Below are 27,010 nucleotides of genomic sequence, written 5' to 3'. Positions count from 1 at the left end.
ATTCCTTAATGAATAATCCAAACGTATGAGTTGGGACATTTAGTGAGTGATGAAAGTAGTACTCTACAGTATTCCTTTTTCCATTTACTCTTTCAATTAATTTTCTTGTTTCTTTTTAAGTTGTAAAATACACAGAACATAAAATATACTGTTTTAACCTTTTGTAAGTGTTACAAGTCAGTGGCCTTAATTATAGCTGATCAGTTGAACAACTCGGGGGTCATGGGCACTGACACCTGCGCAGTGGAAAATTGCGTATAACTTTTGACTCCCCCAAAACTTGACTGTTTGTTATTCTACTGTCGACCAGAAGCCTTACTGGTAACATTAACTGTCGATTAATATTTATTTTGTGTGTTAGATGTATTATATACTGTATTCTTAACAAAGTAAGCTAGAGAAAAAGATCATTAAGAAAATCATAAGGGGGCAGCCCCGGTGGTGCAGCGGTTTAGCACCGCCTACAGCCGGGGTTGTGATCTTGGAGAACCAGGATTGAGTCCCACGTCGGGCTTCCTGCATGGAGCCTGCTTCTCCCTCTGCCTGTGTCTCTGCCCCTCTCTCTCTCTCTCTCTCTCAATAGATAAATAAATAAATAAATAAATCTTTTTTTTTTTTTTTTAAAGAAAATCATAAGGAAGAGAAAATACATTTACAATATGATGCTATGTTAAAAAAAAATCCATGTATAACTGGACCTGTGTGGTTGAAACCCATGTTCAAGGGTCACACTGTACATTCATATATTGTTGTGCTTCCATCCCCAGAACTTTTTTCATCTTGTAAAACCGAAACTGAACAATAACTTCATTCCCTTCTCCCTCATCCCCTGGCGACCATACTCTATTTACTGTCTCTGACAATTTGAGTATTCTTGAGTATCTCATGTAAGTGGAATCATACAGTATTGGATCTTTTTGTAACTGGCTTATTTCACTCAGCACAATGTCAAGTGTGTTGTAGCATGTGTCAGAAAGTCCACTTTAACGCTGAATAATGTTCTGTTGTGAGTATATACCAATTTTGTTTATCCATTCATCTGATGGACACCTGAGTTGCTTCCACCTTTGGCTGTTTTGAGTCATGCTTCTGTGAACAGGGGGTGTACAAATCTTCAGTGAATTTTTTTTTTTTTAAGATTTTAAAATTTATTCATGAGAGACACACGGGCAGAGACACAAGCAGAGGGAAAAGCAGGCTCCCTGCAGGGAGCCCGATGCCAGGCTCATGATCCCAGGGCCTGGTGATCATGAGCCGAAGGAAGAAGCTCAACCACTGAGCCATCCAGGTGCCCTCTTTCAGTGAATTTTAAGTTGCCACTAAACACCAGGCTCTGGGGAATGTCGGATGAGAAAGCAGAGGAGCTCCTCCCTCCAGGGAACTTGCTGGGAATGTGCTTTAGGACCTCTGGGCAGAATTTTATTGGTTTTTGACTCAGCTAGCCAAGCACCCTTGAATTCAGATTTCATTTTAATTAGCAATCAGAGCATTATGAAAATGGCCACTTTTGAGCAATCATTGTAAAGTAGTTGACTTCAGATTACAATGTACATTTTTTTCTTAGGGGTAAGTTTTGAGTCAAGGTTTTTGTAAGCTAGACCTCACATGCTTAAGCACACAGGGGGTGGCCACAGTGGCTGTGACGAGAATAGGACCTGCTAATCATGTCCTTTCTTCATTACTGACACTGGGGGTTCATATCCTGTAGGTGTCCCAGGGTCAGGGGTGTGGGTGGGGCAGGGCTTGTCCCCAGAATACAAGGAAGCTGTTCCCTGGTGTGTATCTTACAGGAGGAGGAGGAGGAGGAGGAGGAGGAGGAGGAGGCGGCGGCGGCTGCGGCGGCTTTCCCTGAGATCACATCTCTTTCTTTAGTCCAGGAACTTTTTCCTATTTCTTACTGACTTAACATTTTTACTTTTAAGAGTATTAGTTGACACGTTTGAGCCTTTTGAGTGCATGTGTGTGCACAAACGGGGTGGGGGAGGGTCAGAGGGAGAGGGAGAAGGAGACTCCCCGCTGAACAGGGAGCCTGATGCATTGTGGAGCTCTATCCCAGGTCCCTAAGATCATGACCAAAGCTTAAGTCAGACCCTTAACTGACTGAGCCACCCCTATTTGAGCCTTTTTTTTTTTTTAATTTTATTTGAGCCTTTCTAATGTCTGTAAAACTTCAATCAGAATGAGGTAAAAATGGTGTAATATGATCAAACTACCATTTATCATGTGTCTTTTGTAGGGTAGCTGTTTCTCATTTGTTCATTTTTCTTATAGTCACTCAGTATCTGTATCTGCTCTGGTTAACCAGACCAACCCTGCTAGGTTACATTATGCCAGTTTTTCCAGAGGGGGAGGTGACAGACCGACCAGCTGTAGGATACCTGGGTGGAGCCACATTTGGACCAAGGCACTCTACTCCAAATCTTGCGTTTTTGGCAGGATAGATCTTCCTCAATTTACAGTGGGGTTATGTCCCGATAACTTATGGGGACGTAAGATATCCCCATATCTTGATCTTATGATAGTTTCAACTATCATAAGTCAAAACTGCATTTCATATACTTAACCTACCAAACATCATAGCTTAGTCTAATTTACCTTAAATGTGTTTAGAACATGTAAGTTAGCCTGCAGTTGGGCAAAACCATCTCACACAAAGCCTGTTTTATAATAGTGTTGAATATCTCATGTCATTTACTGTATAATGTACTGAAGGTGAGGAACAGAATGGTTATAGTTGTATTGGTGGTTGACCCAGGTGATTGTGGGCTGATTGTGAGCCGCAGCTGGCTGCTGCTTCCCAGCATCATGAGAGAATTTCGTACTGCATGTCACTAGCCTGAGAATAGATCCAAAGTCAGAATTTGAAGTATGGTTTCTATTGAATGTGAATTGCTTTTGCAGCCTCCTAAAGTCGAACCATTGTAAGTTGGGGTCTATCCATACATGTGCAGATCTTGCGTGGAAGATCATGGAAAATGATTGGGAGTGTCATCCAACTCTATTTTGTTTGGTTCTGAGGTAGATAGTGATGAGGGCTGGAGAGTATGGACATTCCTGTTCCTAGAAGAACAGTTTAACCTGCAAATTTAGAACCAGTTAAAAAAGAGATTTCTAAGGGCGGCTGGTTGGTTCAGTGGATTAGGCATCTGACTTAGGGTAGGGCCATGATCTCAAGTCCTGTGTCTGGCTTCCTATTCAGTGGGGGAGTCTGCTTGTCCCTCTCCCTCTGTTCCCCCCCTGCTCGTTCTCTCTCTCTTTCTAAACTAACTAAATAAAAATCTTTTTTAAAAAAAGATTTTATTTATTTATTCATGAGACAGAGAGAGAGAGAGAGAGAGAGAGAGAGGCAGAGACACATACAGGCAGAGACACATACAGAGGGAGAAGCAGGCTCCATGCAGGGAGCCCGATGTGGGACTTGGTGTGGGACTCGATCCCGGTCTCCGGGATCCGGCCCCGGGCTGAAGGTGGTGCTAAACCGCTGAGCCACCCGGGCTGCCCAAATCTTTAAAAAAAAGAGATTTGTCGTTGCAGTACAGAATTACTAGAACAGCTATACTGTAACTACATTTTATTAGATTATCGGGTTTTGTTGAATTCCCATGGGTTCTTTTTTTTTTTTTTATTTAAAGATTTTATTTTATTTATATATGAGAGACACAGAGAGGCAGAGACACAGGCAGAGGGAGAAGCAGGCTCCATGCAGGGAGCCCCATGTGGGACTCAATCTCGGGACTCCAGGATCCTGCCCTGGGCCGGAGGCAGGCGCTAAACCGCTGAGCCACCCAGGCGTTCCAAATTCCCATGAATTCTTAAATGATGTAATATCTTAGAGGTTCCCACTACTCTGAAAAGTTCTTAATATTGAATGAGCTGTTGGTTATTATGGAAATTATGTGCAAAACCAAGTTCTTAAATTAGTGTTTTTCTAGTTGTTTGGAAAAACTGCTTTGGTTACAAAGACTTACGTTGGAATGTCCCCTTCTGTGACATTCCTGATAATGAGTGGTCCCTATAATGGAGGCAAAATCAGACCTTAGGTTTGGCCACTCAAATGGTATGTCTTCCACTTGTTCATCAATGGTGTTACATGATGCCGCATGCTGTAGGAGGCGTGAAGAAGCCATGGTAGTGTGGGGAGATGCCAAGGAAAGGTTCCGCAGTACTCAGAAGTTCTGTAGGCAGTCCCATAGTTAGAGCTAGGCCAGCTAGGAGGCTGGTTCCATGATCAAGAAATGACTTTAACAGCTTTTGAGAAAATTAGACATGCATGATTCAAGTGATGGAATTACTTTACTGGTAAAGTAAACAAAAACACAATCTGTAATGTATAGAGAAGTAGTTCTCTACAGTAGGTGAGAGCTTTTTAGTGCCTCAGTTTATTCACTTGTGAAATAATTTATTGATCTTTGTCAAACTTATAATCGTAGGTACTGTGGGTACAATATAATAATACAATAGTTAATATTTATAGAGGTTAGATTAAGCCATGTATTTTACATATGTTAACTCATTTACTTTTCCAGACAATGCCAGGAGGTAGAGACTAGTTTTATTTCTCATTTTATGAATGAAAACATTCAAGACCCTCCTACACTGCAACTGCGTGATGGACCTGGGATTCAAACCCAGGCAGTTTGGCTCAAGAGTCAGCAGAGTCAGAGCTCATAACTGTTAAACTTTGCCCCAAGAGGGTTAGCAGTGCCCTGCCTTCTAGGAGTCAGTTTAATGAGGCAGATGAGACTATTTTCAGGCTGTACAGAGAGGCTGTAATGAGGGGGATAGTAGAAGAATGCATTGGTACAAAGGTAGCCTATCTGAGATAGACTCACTGAGGAAGAGGGGCCAGGAAAGTTTTCCCAGGAGGCATATTTGAGTCTTGAAGGGTTAGGAAAAGTTGTTTGCAGATAGTTACAAAGATCAGATACATATCAGTAAAGCTCACAAAATCATAGATGTCAAGGGAAAAGTGAATGAATTAACATTTGCTGAGTGCTTAGGACTTTTTAGGGCTTCAGGTACTTACAGGACACAAACAGGTTATGTCTTCCCATGGTAAATATCTTTACTGCTGCTACCCACATCAGCGGCTGCTCCATTTCTTTGTTCCCCTTTTCAATAGGGCTCTCTGATTTCTCACCTTCCATTCTAGCTCATGAATCAAGGTCCCTCTCTGTGGGTACTCCAGGTGGTGGTTAGTTCTCAAGTCCTCTCCAGAGCATCCACTCCTTCATATCCGCTTTACTTCTTTTTGTAGCATTTACTTTATGTATTTATTTAAAGTAAGCTTCATGCTTAACGTGGGACTTGAACTCATGACCCTGAGATTGAGTCGCGTGCTCTACTGATTGAGCCAGACAGGCCGCCCTGTGTAGCATTGACCATTTTTAAACATTTTACATACATAACGTTATTTATGAGATCTATTTTTATCTCCTTCGGCCAAAATATTGACTCCGTAAAGCTAAGGATCTTCACTTTGTTCATTGATGTGTCCCAAGAGTCTGGAACAATTTTTTTTTTTTTTTAATTTTTATTTTTTTATTTATTTATGATAGTCACAGAGAGAGAGAGAGAGGCAGAGACACAGGCAGAGGGAGAAGCAGGCTCCATGCACTGGGAGCCCGATGTGGGATTTGATCCCTGGTCTCCAGGATCGCGCCCTAGGCCGAAGGCAGGCGCCAAACCGCTGCGCCACCTAGGGATCCCGAGTCTGGAACAATTTTTGGTACAGGAGACAGTTATGTTGTGGAGGTCTTGATGTTCAAAGAGGCCTTTAGAAGGTGGGAGTAAGCGAGGTTCCCTATGATGAACAGAACTTGCAGAGAGAGGATATTTCAGAAGAGAAGGGTGGAACTACTATAATGTTCAAACCATTGGCTAGACTGGTTTGACTGTGGTGGGTTTTGTCAAGTAGCGGTAGTTGGAGAGAAAGCCATAAAGATAGTTAATGGCTAGATTTTTGGAGGGCCTTCGTTACTACTCTAGGGAGTTTGGCTTTGTGGGCTAGTTTTTCCTACAAGGAAAATGAATCCATCTGCCTTGTAGAGGTTACGTTGGTATGGGAAACTGATGGGACATATTATGTGTATGGATGTGACAAAAGTTGGTTTTTGGGTGTGGAATTAGGGTGAGGAGAACTTGAGCAAGAGAGTTGTCCCTGCTTAAAAAAACTGATCCTGGAGTCAAGGGATAAAGAAAAGGGAAAAGCTCAAGCTGATTTTGGAAGCCTCTAACCTGGCAACTGGAAATTGTGTGTGTGTGTGGGGTTGTTTACTGAATTGGTGATTTGGATTTGGTAGGAATGGAGGAGATGACAGGTAAAGAAAGTGACAGGACGATAATATCGTTACGTGAGGTGGGCCGTTGCTGCTGTGTTGAGGTGCAAGTGATTGGCAATGGGGTCCTGATGATTTTGTGAAGGTGGATTGTCGACATACGTATCCAAGTCAAGGAAGATGTGACAGTACAGGGTGGGGTGAAGAGGGAGGGAGCTCCTGAGCTTGTAGCTGCTGCATTCAGCCTGCACTTTTGACAACCCATGGTGGATTGCCCTTCTGTCTTCACTGCTTTTCAAGATCACCTATAACTTCTGTGTGTGGAAGCCAGTATATATGGCTTCTTTTCAGCTGTTATGCCATCTGATTTTTCCCTTTGGCCCTTGGCAACCACTGGACTTCTTTTCTTTTCTGAAACATTTTTTTTTTTGTTTTTTGTTGGCTCCCATGATATTACTGCCTTGGTTCAGTCTCCCTCGGTCTGTCTTATGGCTTCAGTTAGGATCTGGTGCCACTGAGAGCTCAGCCCTACTTCCGTTGACATCCACCTGAGCATCCTGTAGACATCAAATTAAACATGTCTAAACCAAGTCCATCATCTTCCCCTCAGGTTAGTGCCTCCTCCCCTGTGCCCTGGTTCTGTTCATGACTTTATTCACTTGGACTCTCAAGTGGTAAACCTGAGTCATCTTTAACTTCCTCTTTGCCTTCAGTCCCCACATGTAGACTTGTGGATGCTCTGCTGACTTGTGTTCTGACCCCAGCCTTTCCTTCCATTTCTCCCCCACTTTGGTCAGGCTGTGTCTTTTGCTTTCACTCTCAGTGTCTTGACAGCTTCCACGTCTCCCCCTTGCAGTTCATCTTCTATATTCCTGCTAGAGCCCCCTCACAGAGCTCAAGTGGGAGCATGTCATATGACCCCAAATCATTCAGAAATCATTCAGAGCAGAGAATCTCCATTGTCAGAGACCAAGTTGCTTTTTTTTTTTTTTTCTTTTTGAGAGAGAGTGGAAGGGAGGGAGGAGGGAAGAAGACAAGGTGGGAGAGGCAGAGGGAGAGAGAGAATCTTAAGCAGTCTCCATACCTAGGTGGAACCCCAACTTGGGGCTTAATCTCAGGACCCTGAGTTCATGATCTGATGTGAAATCAGGAGTTGGATGCTTAACTGACTGAGCCACCTGGGTGCCTTCAGAGACCAAATTTTTGGTCATCACAGAGTGGTGGAAAGCGCTTGGGCCCTGGATTTTCATAGTTTCACTCTTAGTCCTCTTGGTACGGATGCAGATGAATTATTAAATGCTTAAAGTGATTTATTTGGAATGTCTTTTAAAGACTTCTCAAATTATACCTGTTCTCTAGCCACAACAAACTGTCATTTCCAGAACATTGAGTACACTTCATACTTCTCTGCGCTTGTTCAGTGCTGTTCCCTCTGCTCTTCTGTCCTTTGCTTCATTTTTACAGGCCCTTTTGAGGGTTTCTGGCTATCATCTTTGATATAGTTAGGTTTTTTCTTTTGGCTTTTATTATTTTGATATATTTGTTTTTACTGTATAGGAATTAAAAGACTACGCTACATGCTTCTAGTAAGCGTCAAACAGTGCAGAAGTTTGAAGGGCACAGTGTGAGAGACTCTTCAGCTCCTGGACCCTCCATTCAGTCCCAGTCCCACTCCAAGCCTGTGGGTGGGGAGGATTAGTTCTTGCCTTTTTTTTTTTTTTTTAGATTTAATTTTTTTTTTTTTTTTTTTAAATTTATGATAGTCACACAGAGAGAGAGAGAGAGGGGGGGGGGCAGAGACACAGGCAGAGGGAGAAGCAGGCTCCATGCACCGGGAGCTCGACGTGGGACTCGATCCCGGGTCTCCAGGATCGCACCCTGGGCCAAAGGCAAGCGCTAAACCGCTGCGCCACCCAGGGATCCCCATAGTTCTTGCCTTTTTAAGAGTCCGTATCAGGGTGAGTCTCAGGCCTCTTTGCATTCCCAGTGCGCCTTAAGCATTCTGCAGATAGTGAGGCAGTCAAAAAGAGTCAGGTGTGAAAAAAAATTCAGTAAGGTCAAGGCAGGTGCTAGAACTTAGTAAATGACAATGATGGTATTTGAGGAGTGTGGTAAGATTGAAATAAAGGATGAATATAGTAAGCATCCTGCTTTCCCCAAAACTCATGCAGCCTGCACGCTCAGATTGTGGCATTTTTCCCCTGGGCAGGTGGAGGCTCAGGGACAGATGAGGAGGGGAAGTTGTTACAAGAAATGCTGTGTAGATGCCTGCTTCAGGGGAGGCTCCAGACACAAATTGCTGCTGCAAGAACTGCTGGACTCAGTGGGGATTGGGTGTGGTGAGAGAAGGGTTGTGGATGCTGAGGAAACTCAAAGCGCAGAGGGAAGTGAGTTAGGTGCAGGAGGCTGATGAGAGAAGGAAGGAAGCTGGGGGCCAGGGAGCAAAAGGTCTACGTGTTTCATAATTACGCTCGGCACTTGGCATTGTTGAGGGACCCTCGTATACACTGCATACGGTACCTCATTTAATTTAATGGCAGCCTTGCAAGGTAGGTCTTCTCTGTTCCCATTGTACGTTTGGGAAGATGAGGGTGCTGAGACTCCGGGAAGGTAATGTAAGGAGCTTGACCAAAATTGCACAGCGAGTTGATAGGGATGGGACTTGGAGCCAAGTTTCTAACTCCACAGCTTATGTTTTTTCTGTATCCGTAGGTTTCTCCGTAAGCCAGTGCACATTTACACAGGCATATATACTTGAAATATAGTCCACCTGGGTGTATTGTCCCAGGAAAAGTAGTACGTCTAGTCATCTAACCTTCAATAATTATTAGCTCTTGATAAATCCCTATAGGTTAAGGAAAAAGATCATGAAAGGCATTAAGAGGATGGCATAATTTTTATTTTACTTATTTTTAAGTAAGCTTTATGCCCAACATGGGGGTTAAACTCAATGACCCCAAGATCGAGTTGTCTGCTCTCTACTGACTGAACCAGCCAGGTGCTCCAAGAAGATGGCATTTTTTTTTTTTTTTTTTTAGAAGATGGCATTTTTAATAAATATATTTCATGTTTCAGTTCTAGGTAATATCAGTGAGCTTAATATTAGGAAAAATAAGAACATTTGGACTCCTTCTCTTTACACCTTCTCATTCTTGGTGGTTATTTATAGTCTGTTCTATAACCATAATGTCTTTAGTATTTAGTTTTAGTTTTTAGTTTAGTTTTAGTTTTTTTGTTTTAAAGGATTCAGTGTTCCCCACTGGTTCTTTTAACTGTGGTCTTTCCATATCTGAAGTCTTTAATTCATCTTCCTGTTGGCTAGATTTTACTGTCAATTTTGATTGTCACTTAAGTGGTGAATTAAGAATGCCTACTTTTATGCTTAAAGGACATCTTGGCTAGGTATAAAATTCTTGGTTTGCACTCTTTCCTGCAGATCCTTAGATATTGTTCCACAATCTGTGGTTGAGTGTTTTATTGACCCTTTTAATCTATTCAGCATTGATTAGCTGATAATTTTTTTCAAAAGTTTATGGTTATTCTCTGAATTATTATTATTATTTTTAGAGATTTTATTTATTTATTTATTTATTTATTTATTTATTTATTCATTCATTCATTCATTCATTCATTCATTCATTCATTCATGAGAGGCACAGAGACATAGGCAGATGGAGAAGCAGGCTCCCTGTGGGAAGCTGTTGTGGGACTTGATCCCAGGACTCCAGGATCATGCCTTAAGCTGAAGGCAGTTGCTCAACTACTGAGCCACTCAGGGATCCCTTATTTCATGTTAGAATATGCCTGTTGTCCTTGTCCATAAATGGTAATACTCATGGGTCATATATTCTTTTCCTAAGAATTTTGTTGATATTTCTCCATTGTTTTCTGCCATTGAGTGATGTGTGGAAAAGGATGGTTAGCCTAATTTATATAGTGTTGTCCCTTTACCCCAGTTAGAGATAGCTCACCTTTATTACATGGTTATTAGAAGAAATCTGTATTGAAGTTCAGTAACTCAATTAGGATATCTTTTAGTGTGGATTTTTAAAAAAAGATTTTATTTACTTATTCATGAGACACACACAGAGAGAGAGGTAGAGACACAGGCAGAGGGAGAAGCAGGCTCCATGCAGGAAGCCCGATGTGGGACTCGATCCTGGGACTCCAGGATCATGCCCTGAACCAAAGGCAGATAGATGCTCAACTGCTGAGCCACCCAGGTGTCTCAGTGTGGATTAAAAAAAAAAAGATTAATTTGTTTTTTAGAGAGAGGGAGCAGGGGCAGAGGGAGGAGAGAATCTTGAGCAGACTCCCCACTGAGTGAGAAGCCCAATTTGGGGCTGGATTTCACAATCCTGAGATCACGATCTGAGCTGAAATCAAGAGTCAGATACTCAACCGACTGAGTGACCCAGGTACCCCACATGTGGATTAATTTTTTGTCATTTTGCCCTAAAACATGCCTGCCTTAAGGTATTTAGCTAATTCCCTAATGTTGGCTGTTTTAGATTTCTAGTGTTTGGTGCTAATGCTGTAATAAACACATTGAACATATCTTTGTCTGCTTTGTGAAACTGTAGGATAAGTCTCTAGAAGAATTGTGGGGCAATATCAGTTTTTACTCTCATTAGTAGAGTATTTCCTATTTCTCTGCCCTCTGGCTGACCATTAAAACTTTTTAATTTGAAAGGCGAAAATGGCACATCAGGCACATCATGTGTGAGCCTTTCTTTAGTTGTGAGTGAAGTGGAACATCTTTTGATATTTTATTGCCATGTGTGATGTTTTTTTTCCCCCATGTCTGCTGACCATTCCTGGTCTCCTGATCTGTGTATATTTCTCAGTTGGGTCAGCCAACAATTAAAAAAAAAAAAAATGTAATTTGGCTCTATTTTAGAATCAATAAAGTTATGTTTGGAATGGCTTCCACATTTGGTAGATGAATCTCATACTGCTGATTTTATTCAGAAAAAGAACACTAACATTTCATGTATATTGATATTGTGGACTTGACTAAAGTGAGTGTTTCAGTGATGGGACTGCATAACCTGATCGTTTTCTAAACTTTTGTCTGGTGATCCATGCAGTTTTTTTTTTTTTTTTTTTTTTTTTGATCCATGCAGTTAAAACTTCTATTCTTCTCCACACAACTTCATGGATGTCATAACATCAAGTAAAAACATATTTAATTATAGGAAAGCAATTCCATTGCCAGAAAGCTGTGGAACTCACATGGTGAAGTGATTTTTCTGGTAATCATTTGTTAACTGGGTTTATGAACCAGAATGTGAATTTAGAATGCTAAAATATATATGAAGTAATTTCGTAAAGGAGTTTACCAGTCATGTGTAGTATGTCTCTGATTTTATTTTTTTCTGAAACTTCCCTGATGGCAGAGAGCCCTACATTGGTTAAAGGAAGGCACCTGTCCTGGGGCTATATCAAAGCAGCTCTTTGTAAATATGACATTTCTTAAAACTCTTGGGTTGTACCTTAAACATTTTTTTGTTTAAAAGTCAATATATATATACACTTTTTTCCTCTTATCTCTCCTCCCTTTCTGCCCTCCCCAGTCTTCACAAGCAAATTAAAGACCCAGGCACATATGTTATTTTTGAGGACACCAGGTGGCCTTCATATCGTTTTACTGTGGGAGTGACTGGTCCATGTTTCCAGACCTTTGTGGACAGATAGACTTGGCTGAGAAGTGCTGAAAATTCCCATCCTGGTGGAACCATAAAGGACAGTTCTTCTAAAGAGAAGATGCCTGAAGGCTTTTAAAGACCTTGAAGAAATGTCCGAAAACATTTTGAGAAAAAGAATACCCCTTTATACCTCAAAAACAAACAGTTTGAAAGTGAAAGGGCTTTGAGTGGACTGCTTTTATTGGCACATGCTCTGTAGACCCTTGACATTTGATGCTTTGGTTTTGATGATTGTCAGTGACCTTCAAAGTCTTTGATAAATCATTTGTTATTTTGTAAAGGTATGTCTTGCAGTGTCTAGAACAAGTCACTTAGCCGGCTAGTGAGTGGATCCAGCTGACCTAGCTCAGGGCAGCCTAGGGGTGCTTTACCGTTCGGGATTGTGACTTGGGAGATGTAAAAAAAAAGTCTACTTTGTGGAAGATAAACCCCAAAGAAATTCAACTAATGGAACTGATGATACAAGTGAAAAGATAAAAGGAAGTTAAAATTCTTAGTAAGGAAATGAAAGTTAGGGATAAGTCCAAGAGTAGAAAGTTCAGTTTGGTGGTGTCTTGGATTCACCATGCCCTCCGTGTAGAGAGAAAGGAAAGCAGTTCCTAATGTGGGAGGAGTGCAGGGCTGTTGCAAATACTGCTGATGATGGAGGGAAGGTTGAAAAGACTTTTAACTAATTAGGTGCCTGGGTGGCTCATTCAGTTGAGTGGTGGACTCTTGGTTTCGGCTCAGGTCATGATCTTGTGTTTGTGGGATCGAGCCCCATGTCTGACACTGTGCTCAGTTTCTTTTTGGAGTGTGCTTCAGATTCTTTCTCCCTCTCTGTCTCTCCCTGCTTGTGTGCGTGCGCGTTCTCAAAAATGAATAAAATCTTAAAAAAGGAAAGAATTTTAACTTGTGGTATGAGTCTATGCATGGATAAGTGTGTAATTTTTTTTTTTTTTTTAATTTTATTTATTTATGATAGTCACATAGAGAGAGAGAGAGAGAGGCAGAGACATAGGCAGAGGGAGAAGCAGGCTCCATGCACCGGGAGCCTGACGTGGGATTCGATCCGGGGTCTCCAGGATCGCGCCCTGGGCCAAAGGCAGGCGCCAAACCGCTGCGCCACCCAGGGATCCCTAGAAATGATGCCTTAACATATTTTCCCCCACAAAATAAACATAAAATTTACCATTTTTACTTTTAAAGATTTTATTTATTCATGAGAGAATGAATTACTATTTATTTAAAATTTACCATTTAAAAAATGTACAGTTCAGGGACTCCTGAGTGGCTCATCAGTTGAGCATCTGCCTTCAGCTTGAGGCATGATCCTGGGGTCCTGGGATTGAGTTCCACATCAGGGAACCTGCTTCTCCCTCTGCCTATGTCTCTGCCTCTCTCTCCACATCTCTCATGAATAAATAAAATCTTTTTTTTTTTTTTTTTAAGTACAGTTCAGTAACATTAAAATATGTACATTCACGATGTTGCATCTGTGTCCTCATTCCTAGCTTGGCGTTCATTCAGGGGATTGTCACCTGTACCCCAGGTGGGAGCAGTATTGGAGCACATTCTTCTGAGCCCTGTCTTCCCCTTCTCATTTTTTCTTTCTCACAGGAAGGACGTATCTCCTGATTTATTTATGATGGGTGTTGGGGAGAGCCCACCACCATTGGCCCACATTTCAGGTGTGAGGTCACTGGCAGAACGATGCCTAGCTTTGTCCTTGGACTTCTCTCACCTGCTTATCTTCAAGAGAAGCTTGTTTCCTGCTGTACCTTCCTATTGTTATTAGGCCTGGCTGGTCAGTTCAGGATGGGAATGAGGAGGCATTGCGGCTTTGCCAGTCGTGAAGAGGACAGTGCACTTTGATCTGCACTTGATTGCTTGAGCCTATGTAGCAATTGGATAGAACCTGGAAGGGAGTAAGGAAGTGATTATGCTCCTTCAAATCCCAGCAGTCTGTAATACAGTCTGGAGGTTTTTTTGCCAAAACGAAATGTTATTTTAACTGATATTTAAAATGCCAGTGCTGTTGACATAATTGAGGATGAAGGTGTCATGGGTTTTACAAGACTTGCTCTTAAACAGTTGCAGGTAGTAAGACAGCTGACATGAAACCCTTTATGTGTGAGCTGTAGTGTTGATTGGGATTTTAGATTTGCAGTATGCGTTTATAGTGCTCTATCAACTTCATACTCATTCATTCCCTACAAGGTAATGCCAGCTCACTCATCATCCTTAAAGCCCTAGAACTCTGTGTCCTTTAAGGGGGAGCTGTCGCTGAGGACTCTGCTTGGCCCTCCTCAGGGCCTTCACTTCACCAATAGCTGGTTGATTTTGGCAAGATACTCTCTCTGAGCTTCATTTTTGTCCTCTGTAAAAGGAGGTTGGGCTTGCTCTTCTCTGGGGATTGTATTTCTCTCTTAAAAAAAAAAAAAAAAAAGAGTTTGTAGTTCTGTTTTAGGATTTCTTGATAGCATGCCTTGTGTTAATGTGCCCGGTATCTCTTGCATTTAATTGACTAGGCACGCAGATATAAATATTCATCCTCCTGGGAGAAGTACCTGGGAAAATGCAGCAGATGGAATTGTGAAGAGAGAGCCTATTTTGGGCTCTATTACTCAGTTATATCTTAGACAGTTTCTTGCAGAATAACTATTCTTATCATTTGCTTTTTTTGGCTGTGTAATTAAAGCTTTCCACTATAATATAAATAAATAAGCATATCACTTATATGTATTTTAGCTGCTAGTGGGATATGCTTGCTGCCCAACCAGCAGATGCAAAATTTTTAACGCTTAGGTTATGTACTCTCCTTTTTCAAAAACTGTGTGATCGTAAACCTGGCATCTAAGAACTATCAGTTTCTCTTGCCTGTTGTATCCTTGTCTCACTTTCTCTTTCCTCTTTGCTCAGCTGGCTTGGAGCAGTGAGGAGCAAAGTGGGAGGGTACTAATCCAACAGAATTTTTTTTTTAAAGATTTTATTTATTTATTCATGGTAGACATAGAGAGAGAATGAGAGAGAGAGAGGCAGAGACACAACACAGGCAGAGGGAGAAGCAGGCTGCATGCCAGGAGCCCGATGCGGGACTCGATCCTGGGATTCCAGGATCTCACCCTGGGTCAAGGCAGGCGCCGAACCGCTGAGCCACCCAGGGATCCCCCTCCCACAGAAGTTTTAAAAAACTTTTATTTGGAAATAATTTCAAGCTGACAGAAAGATTGCAAGGAATGAATAGTACGAAGGACACTCATACCTTTACCCAGACTCCACTATTGTTAACATTTTGCCCTATTTGCCTTATTATTTTCACCTTTTCTCTATATACACATGCACATACATATATAAACGTTTGCACACACATTTCTTTTTCTGAACTGTTGGAGAAGAAGTTGCCTACGTCATGGCCCAATGACTCTATGTAGTGTATTTTCTATCAGGGATATTCTCTTACAAAGCAGTTATCAACATCAGATAATGTAACATTGATTCAGGACTTTTATCTGATGTACCATCTGTATTTCAGTTTTGTCCTTTGGCCTAATTATGCCCCTTATAGCATTTTTCCTCCCTTCAGCACAGGATCTACCCTTAGAATCAAGTGTAGTATTTATTTGTCATAACTCCTTAATCTTCTGTAGATTTGTTTTACATTTTTGAAACTAGTGTTCCTGTCCAGTGGTAGCTAACTGGTTCTTCTGTTTTTATATATTGGCCAGTATAGTACATGGATAGGTTTTCCCAGCATAAAACATACTGTCCTCTGTGTACAAGATGTTTCCTCTAATTGGTCCCTGGGGGGACAGAAAATGCTGTATCGTTATCACCATCACAGTGGGACCAGTTGGGCTTTTTGGCCTAGATGCTTGGCAGTTATCCTTCTTCTACCTCCTAGTCCTCAGCAGTAAACAGACCCCTTTTGTTCTTAGAAGAGATGGAGAATCAACGAAACCCAAGAAATTCTGTGCAAACCCAAGAAAACTGGGAAGTACTTTTTGCCATCGGTCAACGCAATGGTTGTTTTAGACTAAAGCAGAAAAGTGCTTTTTAATGATTAGAATTATGTTCAGATGTGGCTAAAGTACATGTTTTTTTTTTTGTTGTTGTTGTTAAAGTGCATGTTTTAATCAGATATTAATCTGATCATCATGCATCAGTATCTGCATGATGATACTGTACTAAGCTATATCCATAATTACTCTCAAAGGGGAAATATTTTCAGGGTTAAGCTGTAGGCAAGACAACAAGCAGCCCTTCTGAAGTGAATGCATAACTTCAATAGTTAGTTCCAGACATGCGTTCATGGAATCATGGTAAGTGCAAATCTTCCCTGGCCTTCCTTTCCCAGAACATGGCGTGTCTCCGTTTCTTTCCTATAGTAGAAAACGTTTTTTCCTGTAGCTTCTGTACATAATTTTTGGAGTTAATTAACTTCACTGTACATCTGTAACTCTAGATTACCCCTCTGTTTAGACTTGCCTCTACCTCTTTGTCACGGGCAGGCTAAGGGACACCTGGACACTGGCATGGATGCACTGGAATCCGGATACTTGGTTTGCTGCTCTCTAGCTGTCTGCATGTGAGCAAGACACCCAGCACCCTGGGTTTCAGTGCCTGCCTTTCTGAGTGCTGGACTTCCAAGGTCCAACTAGTTTCAACACTGTTTTTAGAGAAGTAAAGTGAGATTTCTACTTAATCCTGATGTGTGGTTTTGATTCGTTTTTCTTTTCTTTTCTTTTCTTTTCTTTTCTTTTCTTTTCTTTTCTTTTCTTTTCTTTCTTTTCTTTTCTTTTCTTTTCTTTTCTTTTCTTTTCTTTTCTTTTCTTTTCTTTCTTTTTCTTCTTTTCTTTCAGGATAGTATCTACCATTTGAGAGAGCAGAGACAGAAAAGTGGGAGAAGACCTGTGAATGTTGCCTTACTCACTGGGGCTTCCTCTACAGTCTTTCCTGCTTTCTAGAGTTTTGACCTGAGTGACTTCAGAGGGGCCAGAGAGATGTCACATTGATCCCCATCATGCCTTCTTTTAAGCTTTATATTCATGTTTGTACTCAGGCCTGAAGGCCAGACCTGAAGGCCAGACCTGAAGGCCAGAGGGACTTCTTTGCTTATCTGTTTTCTTTGCCATGAAGAGAGTAGGGAAGAAAGAGTGTTTTTTAGAGCATTTGAACACCCACAATAATTGTGGTAGCTTCCCAGTAAGTTTATATGAGATTGAGTATCTTTACTAATAGCATCTATTGTAACACTTCAGGTATGCTTTGCATACTTTTCAGCTTGGTCAGCAGCTAGTACAGAATCACTTTTCTCAGAAACCTTTATATACAGGCAAATGGAATAATATTGTTCTGGATATACCACAGGATGTTTGAATGGGACTCTGGGATGCTGGTCCTCATTTTTTTTTAGCTTTGGTGTCAGGGATCCCATGAACCTAAATACAGGAGGCTTATGTGATTTACCTCTGTGTAGGATATACAAAATGTGGCTTCTGGAAAAGGTGCCAGAAAGCTTGAGAAAAGCTTCCTTAAAAAAGTCATTAAAAAAAAAAAAAAAAAAAAGTCATTTTTTCCCCCAGCGTTGATTTTGTTGAAAGGTTATGCTTTCTGTTTTTATTTGTTTATTATTATTATTTTTCTTTTCTTTTTTTTTTTTTTAAATTTTATTTATTTATTTATGATAGTCACAGAGAGAGAGAGAGAGAGAGGCAGAGACACAGGCAGAGGGAGAAGCAGGCTCCATGCACCGGGAGCCCGACGTGGGATTCGATCCCGGGTCTCCAGGATCGCGCCCTGGGCCAAAGGCAGGCGCCAAACCGCTGCGCCACCCAGGGATCCCTATTATTATTATTTTTAAAAGTAGACTCCATGCCCAGCATGGAGCCCAATGTGGGGCTTGAACTCAAGACCCTGAGATCAAGACCTGAGCTGAAATCAAGAGTCAGATGCTTAACTAACTGAGCCACCCAGGCACCCTACAGGTTATTTTTTAGAGGGGGTGTTTTAGAGGCAGTTAGATAAAACATTACAAATTTTAGTCAGAGTTTGAGAAATCTGTCATGTAGGTGCCTTAAGGAATAAAGCACCATTTTATCCACCTTCAGTCTCAGTGTTTTTTTTCTTTTTAAAGATTTACTTTATTTATTTATTTATTTATTTATTTATTTATTTATTTATTTATTTATTTATTTATTTATTTATTTATTTATGAATGCTAGAGAGAGGCAGAGACACAGGAGGGAGAAGCAGGCTCCATGCCGGGAGCCCGACGTGACACTCGATCCTGGGACTCCAGGTTCGCGCCCTGGGCCAAAGGCAGGTGCTAAACTGCTGAGCCACCCAAGGATCCCCTATTTTTTAAGATAAATTGTTAGCAGTCTTCTATTTAAAAAAAAAGAAAGAAAGAAAAGGTTTATTGAGTGCTTGTGAGCAAAGGTCATTGTGGTCAGAGGCCATAAAGGGGGAAATTTAAATAGATGTATCTTAAATTTGGAGAGATTACCAGTATTCCTGAGAAACTAAAAATGATACTGTCTTCTTGTTCCTTTTTCTCTCCTAAATTCAGACTAAAATATCTTATGTACTGGTCCATGCTGGGTGTGGCAGAAAAATACAGATGTGGTAGAAAATAGCAGAATCTCTTTCCAGACATTTTATGTTCTGGTAGGGAGAGAGGCCCATTACTGAAGAAGTGTTAACAGTTATAGATCGGGGTTTTGGCCCTTACTTTATTCCTGGCAGTGTGTTCACTGTGTGCTTTAAAACAGATTATTTAACCCTTAGGATGATCCCATGCATTGGATTCTTTTATCCCCAGATGGGCACAAAAGGGAAAAAAGTGACATTAAATAACTAGGCTGAGGTTGAGGTACATTTGGATTCAAACCCAAGGAACCCAAGCCCAGAGCCTGTGGTGTTTCATCGTGCCATGTTGAGCTGACCAGAGGAGAGGGCCACGGGCAAAACTATGGTACTGATTACATGACAAGAGACACGAGATACAAAGAAGGGAGCCATGCTGTAAACTTGGGTTTTGTGAGAAATTTCATGAAGGTAAAACTATGATTGCAGATCTAGGAGCAAATGCAGGATGGGAATAGACATGTGCTTAGGAGGCCACGAGTATTCAGACTAGAGCAATGGCTTCTTGTGAGTGGTGGTCAATCAGGCATGCTTTCCTTCTCCTTTCATCCTAGTAAACTTCTCTACCTTCTTCAGAACCCAAAGTGTATTATCTCCTCTGTGATGTTTTCCCTCTCAGACAGAGTTAGTTCCCTTTTGGCTCCTGAAGCCATTTATACATGTGTCACTACTAGATGATGTAAACCATCATATTCTTTTTTGTTATAGGCTCTCCCCATTTCTCCCCCAGGCTACCTTCAGTTCCTTGAAGTCAGGGGCAGTCTTACTCATCATCATTATATCTCAGGGGCCTAATGCAGTATCATTACTTAGTGAGCATTGAACTTGTTTGTTTAATGAATGGCGGAGTTTCTCAGTCCAGATTCAGAGACCCTTTAAAGCTAGAGTTAGAATAACTGGGGCAGAGAAACAATATTTAGAAGAATTTATCTGGTGATGAAGTATAGATTGGATTAGCATTGGGAAAGCTGACATCAAGGTGACCAGGTTAAGAGAAATTATTAACCTAGGCTGGAGGGGATTAGGGCCTGGTAGAAGTAGTGAGGGAAAAGGTACAATTCTGGAAGCCAATGTAAAGCAGGAGCCAGCCAGCCTGATGACTTTAGTTGTGGGCATAGAAGATATAAGGAAGAGTCCAAGAAGATTTCAGATTCTGTGATCCTTCCCCTTTTAGGTTTTTCTTGTCATTCATTAGGTGATTATGGGTGTTGGTTGACTTCGTTGTTCCTTAATAAATGAGTCAATAGTAGATAGGTCTCTGAACTCCTGAACTGTGAGCAGTACGATAAAAGGAGCAGATAAAGTCAAAGCAGGCACAGCTGAAAGCTCCTCCACTTCACAGATTTTTACTCTTTTGGAACAGAAAACTTTGGTTTATTTTAGATACACAGCTCTCTGAGAGTATCTTCTGAACCAGGTTTATTTTCTCTTCTTACCTCAAGGTTTTAATTTGCTGCTGAGGTAAGCCAGCGAACTCTTGGGGAAGCATACATAGGCTTTTGGGATTGTAATCCTTTGTGTTGTTACCCTAACAGCCCTAACAGAAAAAAACATAGGTGATTGCTTCTAGCAGTTCAGGAGTCTCCCACTCAGATGTGACCTGCAGGCCCCCAATTCCTCTCAGTAGTTGTGTTAATGTAAGGAAAAAACACAGCTTCTAAATTCAGTATCTGAAATACCAACCTGAATGCTAAAGATAAGTAGGACGTTAGTTTTTTAAATAATGTATGTGCATTTACAGAAAAGTACGCAAATCGTAAATGTAAAGATTCTCCTTGTTTGCCTAACACTCAGATCAAGAAAATAGAATGTTACCAACATTTCAGACTCTCTTTTCCCTAAAGATAGCCATTATTGCGATTATAACGCACCGCAGGTTCATTGTGCTTGTTTTTAAAATTAACATATAGTGAATAATGAAGAATGTGTTTTGGCAACTTTTACTCAACGTTGTGTTTGTGAGATTCATCTATGTTGTTGCATGTAGCAATATTTATTCATTCTTGTTGTCTTATAATATCTCCTGATGAATAAACCAGAATTGATCCATCCCACTGGTGATGGTCATTTGAGTTCTTTTGACTTTTTTGAATATTATGAATGATGGTACTGTGGAAATTTATGTACTTTTTTTTTTTGGTACACTTGTACAAATTTCTGTTGGGAGTTATCAAGGAATAGAATTGCAGGATCATAAGGTATGCATTGTTCAGCTGCCACTGGTTTTCTTTTTAAAAATTATTTTGTTTTAAATTCCAGTAGAGTTAGCATACAGTGTACATACATATATTAGTTTCACGTGTACAATTTAGTGACTCAACACTTCTACACATCACCCTGTGTTCATCATGAAAGGTGCACTCCTTAGTCTCTGTTGCCTATTTTACTCCTCCCCTCATCAACTTTCCCTCTGGTAACCATCAATTTATTCTCTGTAATTAAGAATCTGTTTCTTGTTTTTTTTTTTTTTTTTTCCTGTTTGCTTATTTTTGTTTGCTTGTTTCTTAATTCCACATATGAGTGAAATCATATGGTATTTGTCTTTCCCTGACCAGCTTATTTCACTTAGCATAATACTCTCTAGCTTTATCCATGTTGTTGCAAATGGCAAGATTTCATTCTTTTTTATGGCTAAATAATATTCCATTGTGTATATAGGCCACAACTTCTTTATCCATTCATCTATCGATGGATTTTTGGGCTGTTTCTATAATTTGGCTATAGTAAATAATGCTGCTATAAACATAGGGGTGCACGTATCCCTTCGAATCAGTGTTTTTGTATTTTTTTGTATATACCCAGTAGTGTGATTACTGGACATAGGGTAGTCCTATTTTTAACTTTTTTTTTTTAAATTTTTTTATTTATTTATGATAGTCACAGAGAGAGAGAGAGAGGCGCAGAGACATAGGCAGAGGGAGAAGCAGGCTCCATGCACTGGGAGCCTGATGTGGGATTCGATCCCGGGTCTCCAGGATCGCGCCCTGGGCCAAAGGCAGGCGCCAAACCGCTGCGCCACCCAGGGATCCCTATTTTTAACTTTTTGAAGAACCTCCATACTGTTTTCCACAGCAGGTGCACCAGTTTGCAGTCCCACCAGCAGTGCATGAAGGTTCCATTTTCTCCACATCCTCACCAACCCCTGTTGTTCTTGTGTTGGTGTTAGCCATTCTGACAGATGTGAGGTGATATCTCATTGTAATTTTGATTTGCATTTCCCTAATGATGAGTGAGATGAGCATCTTTTCATGTGTCTGTTGGCCATTTGGATGTCTTTTTTGGAGAAATGTCTGTTCATGTCTTCTGCCATTTTCATTAGATTGTTTGCTTTTTGAGTGTTGAGTTGTATCAGTTCTTTATATATTGTGGATACTAACCCTTTATCACGTGTCATTTGCATATGTCTTCTCCCATTCAGCCAAATAGTTTTCTAAAATGATCATACCAGTGCACACTCCCACCAGCAGCACTATATGCATATTCCAGTTGCTCAACATCCTTACCAATACTTGCTATGATCTTTTTAATTTTAGCCATTTTGGTGATGCGTAGCACTGTCATGTTTTTAATTTGCATTTTCCTAAACTGATGGGGTTGAACACTTATTTTCTTGTATAGGCTTTTTGAATACCTTACGATGAATTTTTTCCCTGTCAAAAACATGGAGTCATTTGTTTTTCCTTATTGATTATACTCTAAGCCCTCTGTTAGTTATCTGTGTTGGAAATACCTTTCCCCATTTTGTGGCTTTCTTTTGCACTCTCTTTGTTGTGCAAGAAACGAAGAGAGGTTGCACTCTCTTCATTTGATGAACGTTCTGATTTATCTTTTCCTTTATGTTTAGTACTTTTAGGTGTCTTTAAGAAATTTTCCCTACCCCAAGTTCATGAAGATAGTCTATATTATCTTGTAGAAGCTTTATTGTTTTACCTCTCATATTTTATATCTGCAGTCCAACTGGAATTTTTTTGTGTGACTGTGCCTTTTTTTTTTTTAATTAAAAAAAATTTATTCATGAGACACATAGAGAGGCAGAGACATAGGCAGAGGGAGAAGCAGGCTCCATGCAGGGAGCCTGACGTGGGACTCGATCCTGGGTCTCCAGGATTATGCCCTGGGCTGAAGGCGGCAGGCACCAAACCGCTGAGCCACTCAGGCTGCCCCTTTACTTTGTTTTAATTTAATCTTATCTTTCCTTTTTTCTTCCTGTTCTAGATCTTAACTCCTAAGCACAAGTTGAGAAGCAGTTGGGGGGTATTTGAATCCTGAGTGTGCTTTATAAATTAGTGCATTGCTTGAATAATCTTTGGGATTTGGGGCCTTCTCTTCCTACCACATGACATGACACTTGGTTTTTGTTTGATGTTCTTTGTCCCTTTATTGCTGGAAAGTGTAGTCTGCATTTATTATTACTCTTCTTACTTGCCTTTAATTCCTAAACCCATGGCAATCTGGATTTTGGCTTCACCACCTGCTTGAAACATGTGGCAGAGGTTCTGGTAGCCTTCTTGCCGGTTGAAGTGACTTCTCTGATATCGTTTGACCGTTTGCAGGTCTTGAGTCTATCCTTTATGTTTTTTTTTTTTTTTTTATCCTTTATGTTTTTAACATCTCTGTTCTAATTGTATGAATTGACAAGGCCTCAGCCTCCTTTTTATCTCCTGTAAACTTACATAATTTCAATTCTGAAATCCAGTTGGAAAAGCCTCACATATAGATATGTTTGGACAAAGCACAGAAAGCCTGAGGATGTGAATCTCCAGTTTCAAAGTTGGCCCAACCACTTCTATTTTTTGTTGTTATTTTTGGTCTGTTTTCATTTGGTATTTCAGACTGAATGCAAATGATAGCAGCCATAACTATGAATTAGATAATTCTTTAGAGTTTACGTAGCAGCTTTACAGGGGTCACCGTGAGGTAGGTATTAGTACTGCAGTTATAGAAGTGATTGAAAATGCAAGCAACATGCTGTTTGTTCTTGTTGGGAAACACCTGGTGATGCAACTAGATTAGGTTTTTAGTTTTTGATGTAACCATCATTTGATGGAGAGCATCCAATCTGTGATCCTTGTGGATATTTTTATCTTTTTGCTTTTCTGCTGGAATGCTTTGGTTGGAGCAGGGGAGGGATGGATGGGACTGGGAATGGAGTTAAAATTGCATTCTTTGGAGAGATTGTCCTGAACTTGCCCCAGTAGCATTTAATGCATGGCTGGTAATTGTCAGGTTCACAAACTTCTGCCTCAAAAACCAGTACAAAATAGACCTTGACGGTTGATTGCCTGAATGTGATTAGTTCAGGTGTTTTCTAGGATCATCATTCTGAAATGATTCACTACAAGAAAAAGTTGTGGGGTAGGTGGGATTTGAAGATGTGTCCTTAGTTTTCAGGGACCCATTTTGGATCCAGAACTACTGATTTATTTTAATAGCTGACTTAAGTGCAACAAATCTCTTAATTTATGTTAATTTTAACTTTAAACTTTTTTGCCAGTAACTTGAGATTTTTCTTTGATTCTTTCAGATCTTCCCAGAAGCTTTATATTTTAAAAAGATTTTATTTATTTATTTTAGAGAGTGAGAACGTGCACGAGTGCATGAACAGGAGGAGGAGCAGAGGGAGAGGGTGAGGGACAAGCAGACTGTGCTTATTAGCACAGAGTTCAATACAGATTCAATCCCACAACGCTGAGATCATGACCTGAGCTGAAATCAAGAGTTGGAATTTGACTGAGGCCCTTCAGGTGCCCTGAAACTTTTTTTAAAAACACCAAATCCTTTTTTCTTTTTTAAAAATTTTTATTTATTCATGAGTGAGACAGAGAGGTAGAGACATAGGCAGAGGGAGAAGCAGGCTCCCCATGGGACTCGATCCCTGAGATCACGACCTGAAGGCAGATGCTCAACCACTGAGCAACCCAGGCATCCTGCAAATCCTTTTTTCAAATGAAATGGGTGTACCAGGTTGATTTATGAAACAGACCAAAGCATTCTTTTATTTATATCGATTCATTTTCAGAATTTGAATTTTCAGCATTTTCCTAGAAAGTGAGAACAGTGAGGATGTTCTCATCAATGCAAAAACCTGAAACAGGTTAAAAAAGTTCGCAGGTTTGTTTTAGCCTGACATTCCAGTTATTTTTCCATTTGAAAACAAAAATGTGTAGTTTTTTGTTTTGTTTTGTTTTTTGTTTTTTAAAGATTTTATTTATTTATTGAGACAGAGAGAGAGAGAGGCAGAGACACAGGCAGAGGGAGAAGCAGGCTCCACGCAGGGAGCCCGACATGGGACCCGATCCCGGATCTCCAGGATCATACCCCGGGCTGCAGGCGGCACCAAACCGCTGCGCCACCGGGGCTGCCCTTGTTTTGTTTTTAAGTAGGCTCCATGCCCAGTGTGGGGCTTGAACTCACAACTCTGAGATCAAGAGTTATGCGCTCTCTCAACTGAGCCAGCCAGGTGCCCTAAAATGTGTAGTTTTTAATAAAACAGCTTAAGTTGCGATCCAAGGATATTTTTCAGTTGAACTGATGCGTTGGTTTGAGAAAAGTAAGATTAGAGGGCTGATCTTGATCATAAATAGAAAATTCAGACAACTCTCAAATGCCAAAGCTATTATACAGTAATTCATCGATCAGCGTGTCATTGTGAGTTGTCATGGCACAGCTGTTCATATATGACCGTGGCATGGAAGAGACAGCTGTACCTGACACTGCTTGAGCGGAGGAGCCCCTGTGTGCTCTGCAGTTGTTTGCATGTGTTGGTTGATGTAGGCGGGCTGGTGTAAGCCTGCCTCATCCTCTATAATTAATACCAGTCCTAAGAGACTTCATCCACAGAGATATCCCAGGTTCCTCAGTGTCTTCAAAAGTCAGTTGTCAAGTGGAGGTTCTGGTAAATATTACAGTTTGATACATACATTTGAGTGTGGTCTTGTTTTAAAGTACAGTTTTCACAGTCTGACCTCACTGGGGGCAATGGAGAGGGTATGGAGAAGGGAGGATGAGGATGGTGAGGAGACCCGAATAAAGAGATAATTAAGAAATCAGAACTTCTCTTGATTATCTCTGGGTAGATAACACCAGTGAGGATTCAGAAATGGTCTAGGAATGCTCACCTTTCTGCAGACGGATGAGTGAAGGAGTGTGGATTCCGGACTCCTTGCTTCAAATGATCCCTCCTACTAGTGTCCGAGAAGAGTCGTAGATTTGGGGCTCTACATGGAAGAGCGAGGAGATGGGCATTGGGGTCGAGAGCCCCTCTCCTCATTTGCCACCCGAGCAGCTCTGCTGAGAGTCCAGCGGGCTGTGGTTCTGTGGCTAGGATGTGTTCATGTTGAGTTCCTGCTCCACTTGGCTCTCAGCTGCCTTGACCTTTGTCTCTGCTGGTGGCTCATGCCAGACGGAGAGTTGTCAGAACAGGTGACTCCTGACATGCCTTCAGAAACCCCCAGGATCTAGGCAGCAGTTTAACTGCAGTTCTGAATCAAGAGATAGCTGATTATTTAGACTTGGGGCAAGTGTAATATCGACAGGAAGTCTATAGGGAGCCCTCACCTTCTCCCTGAGTCTCTTCACTTTGCCTGTTTAGTCAGGACCAGGGGCTATTAATTTGTCTTTTTTTTTTTTTTTTTATTTTAAGATTTTATTTATTTAATCATGAGAGACAGAGAGGGAGAGGCAGACATAGGCAGAGGGAGAAGTAGGCCCCCTGCAGGAAGCCCGATGCAGGACTCAATCCTAGGACCCCGGGATCATGACCTGAGCTGAAGGCAGATGCTCAACCACTGAGCCACCCGGGCATCCCTGTTAATTTGCTTTTAATATGTTTCCGGAATTAAATTTTGAGGTATTTGTTCCCTTTTCCTTAGCATAAATAATTGAAAATTGGTTGCACAGTAATATGGATTTATAGAGTATACTCAAAATTTGGGTTCTGAGCCAGCTGGGAAATTCCCTTCAGTTTTTCTGAATCCCATGCATTTGAAGAATGTTGAACCAAGATGTTTGAGGAAGTAAATTACCATTGCTGTTGAATGTGACCTGGAGGGAAGTGAGGAAAGTAGCACTGATACAGTTACTGATTTTTTTTCTTTCAAATTCTTTTGTTAGGCATCTGAAGAAGCCTCCCTCAGGGCATTGGAAAGTCTGATGACAGAATTTTTCCACGATTGTACAACCAATGAAAGAAAACGTGAGATAGGTAAGTGTTGAGTTGTCAAGAGTCACTTAAAATGAAAAGGCCCTAGTGAGGAGGAAGGAGTTTATTGCCTGGGCTGGTCAAGCCTGCTTGTTTCCCTTGGAATTCTTGCTTTTTTTGCTCTTGTTTTGCTGGTCGGTGGCATCTGCGAAATCTAGCTGTGTAAGGGCTATATACAGTCCATGGGCCCACTATAA

General features: G+C 40.9%; 1 protein-coding gene across 8 annotated transcripts in view; it reads left to right on the top strand.

Annotated features, from left to right (window-relative positions):
* Positions 1-27,010, top strand: part of XPO6 (exportin 6) — a 100,316-nt gene that overhangs the window by 1,795 nt on the left and 71,511 nt on the right. For all 8 annotated transcript variants that reach the window (XM_077907130.1, XM_077907123.1, XM_077907127.1 and 5 more), the window contains exon 2: positions 26,726-26,816. In XM_077907130.1, the coding sequence (XP_077763256.1) occupies positions 26,726-26,816 (91 nt within the window). The remainder of the gene's footprint in view (positions 1-26,725; positions 26,817-27,010) is intronic.

The sequence above is a fragment of the Canis aureus genome, chromosome 8 (genome assembly GCF_053574225.1).
Source record: "Canis aureus isolate CA01 chromosome 8, VMU_Caureus_v.1.0, whole genome shotgun sequence".
NCBI lineage: Eukaryota > Metazoa > Chordata > Mammalia > Carnivora > Canidae > Canis > Canis aureus.
The sequence above is the reverse complement of the archived record's forward strand: the minus strand, read 5'-3'. Positions and strand labels throughout refer to the sequence as shown.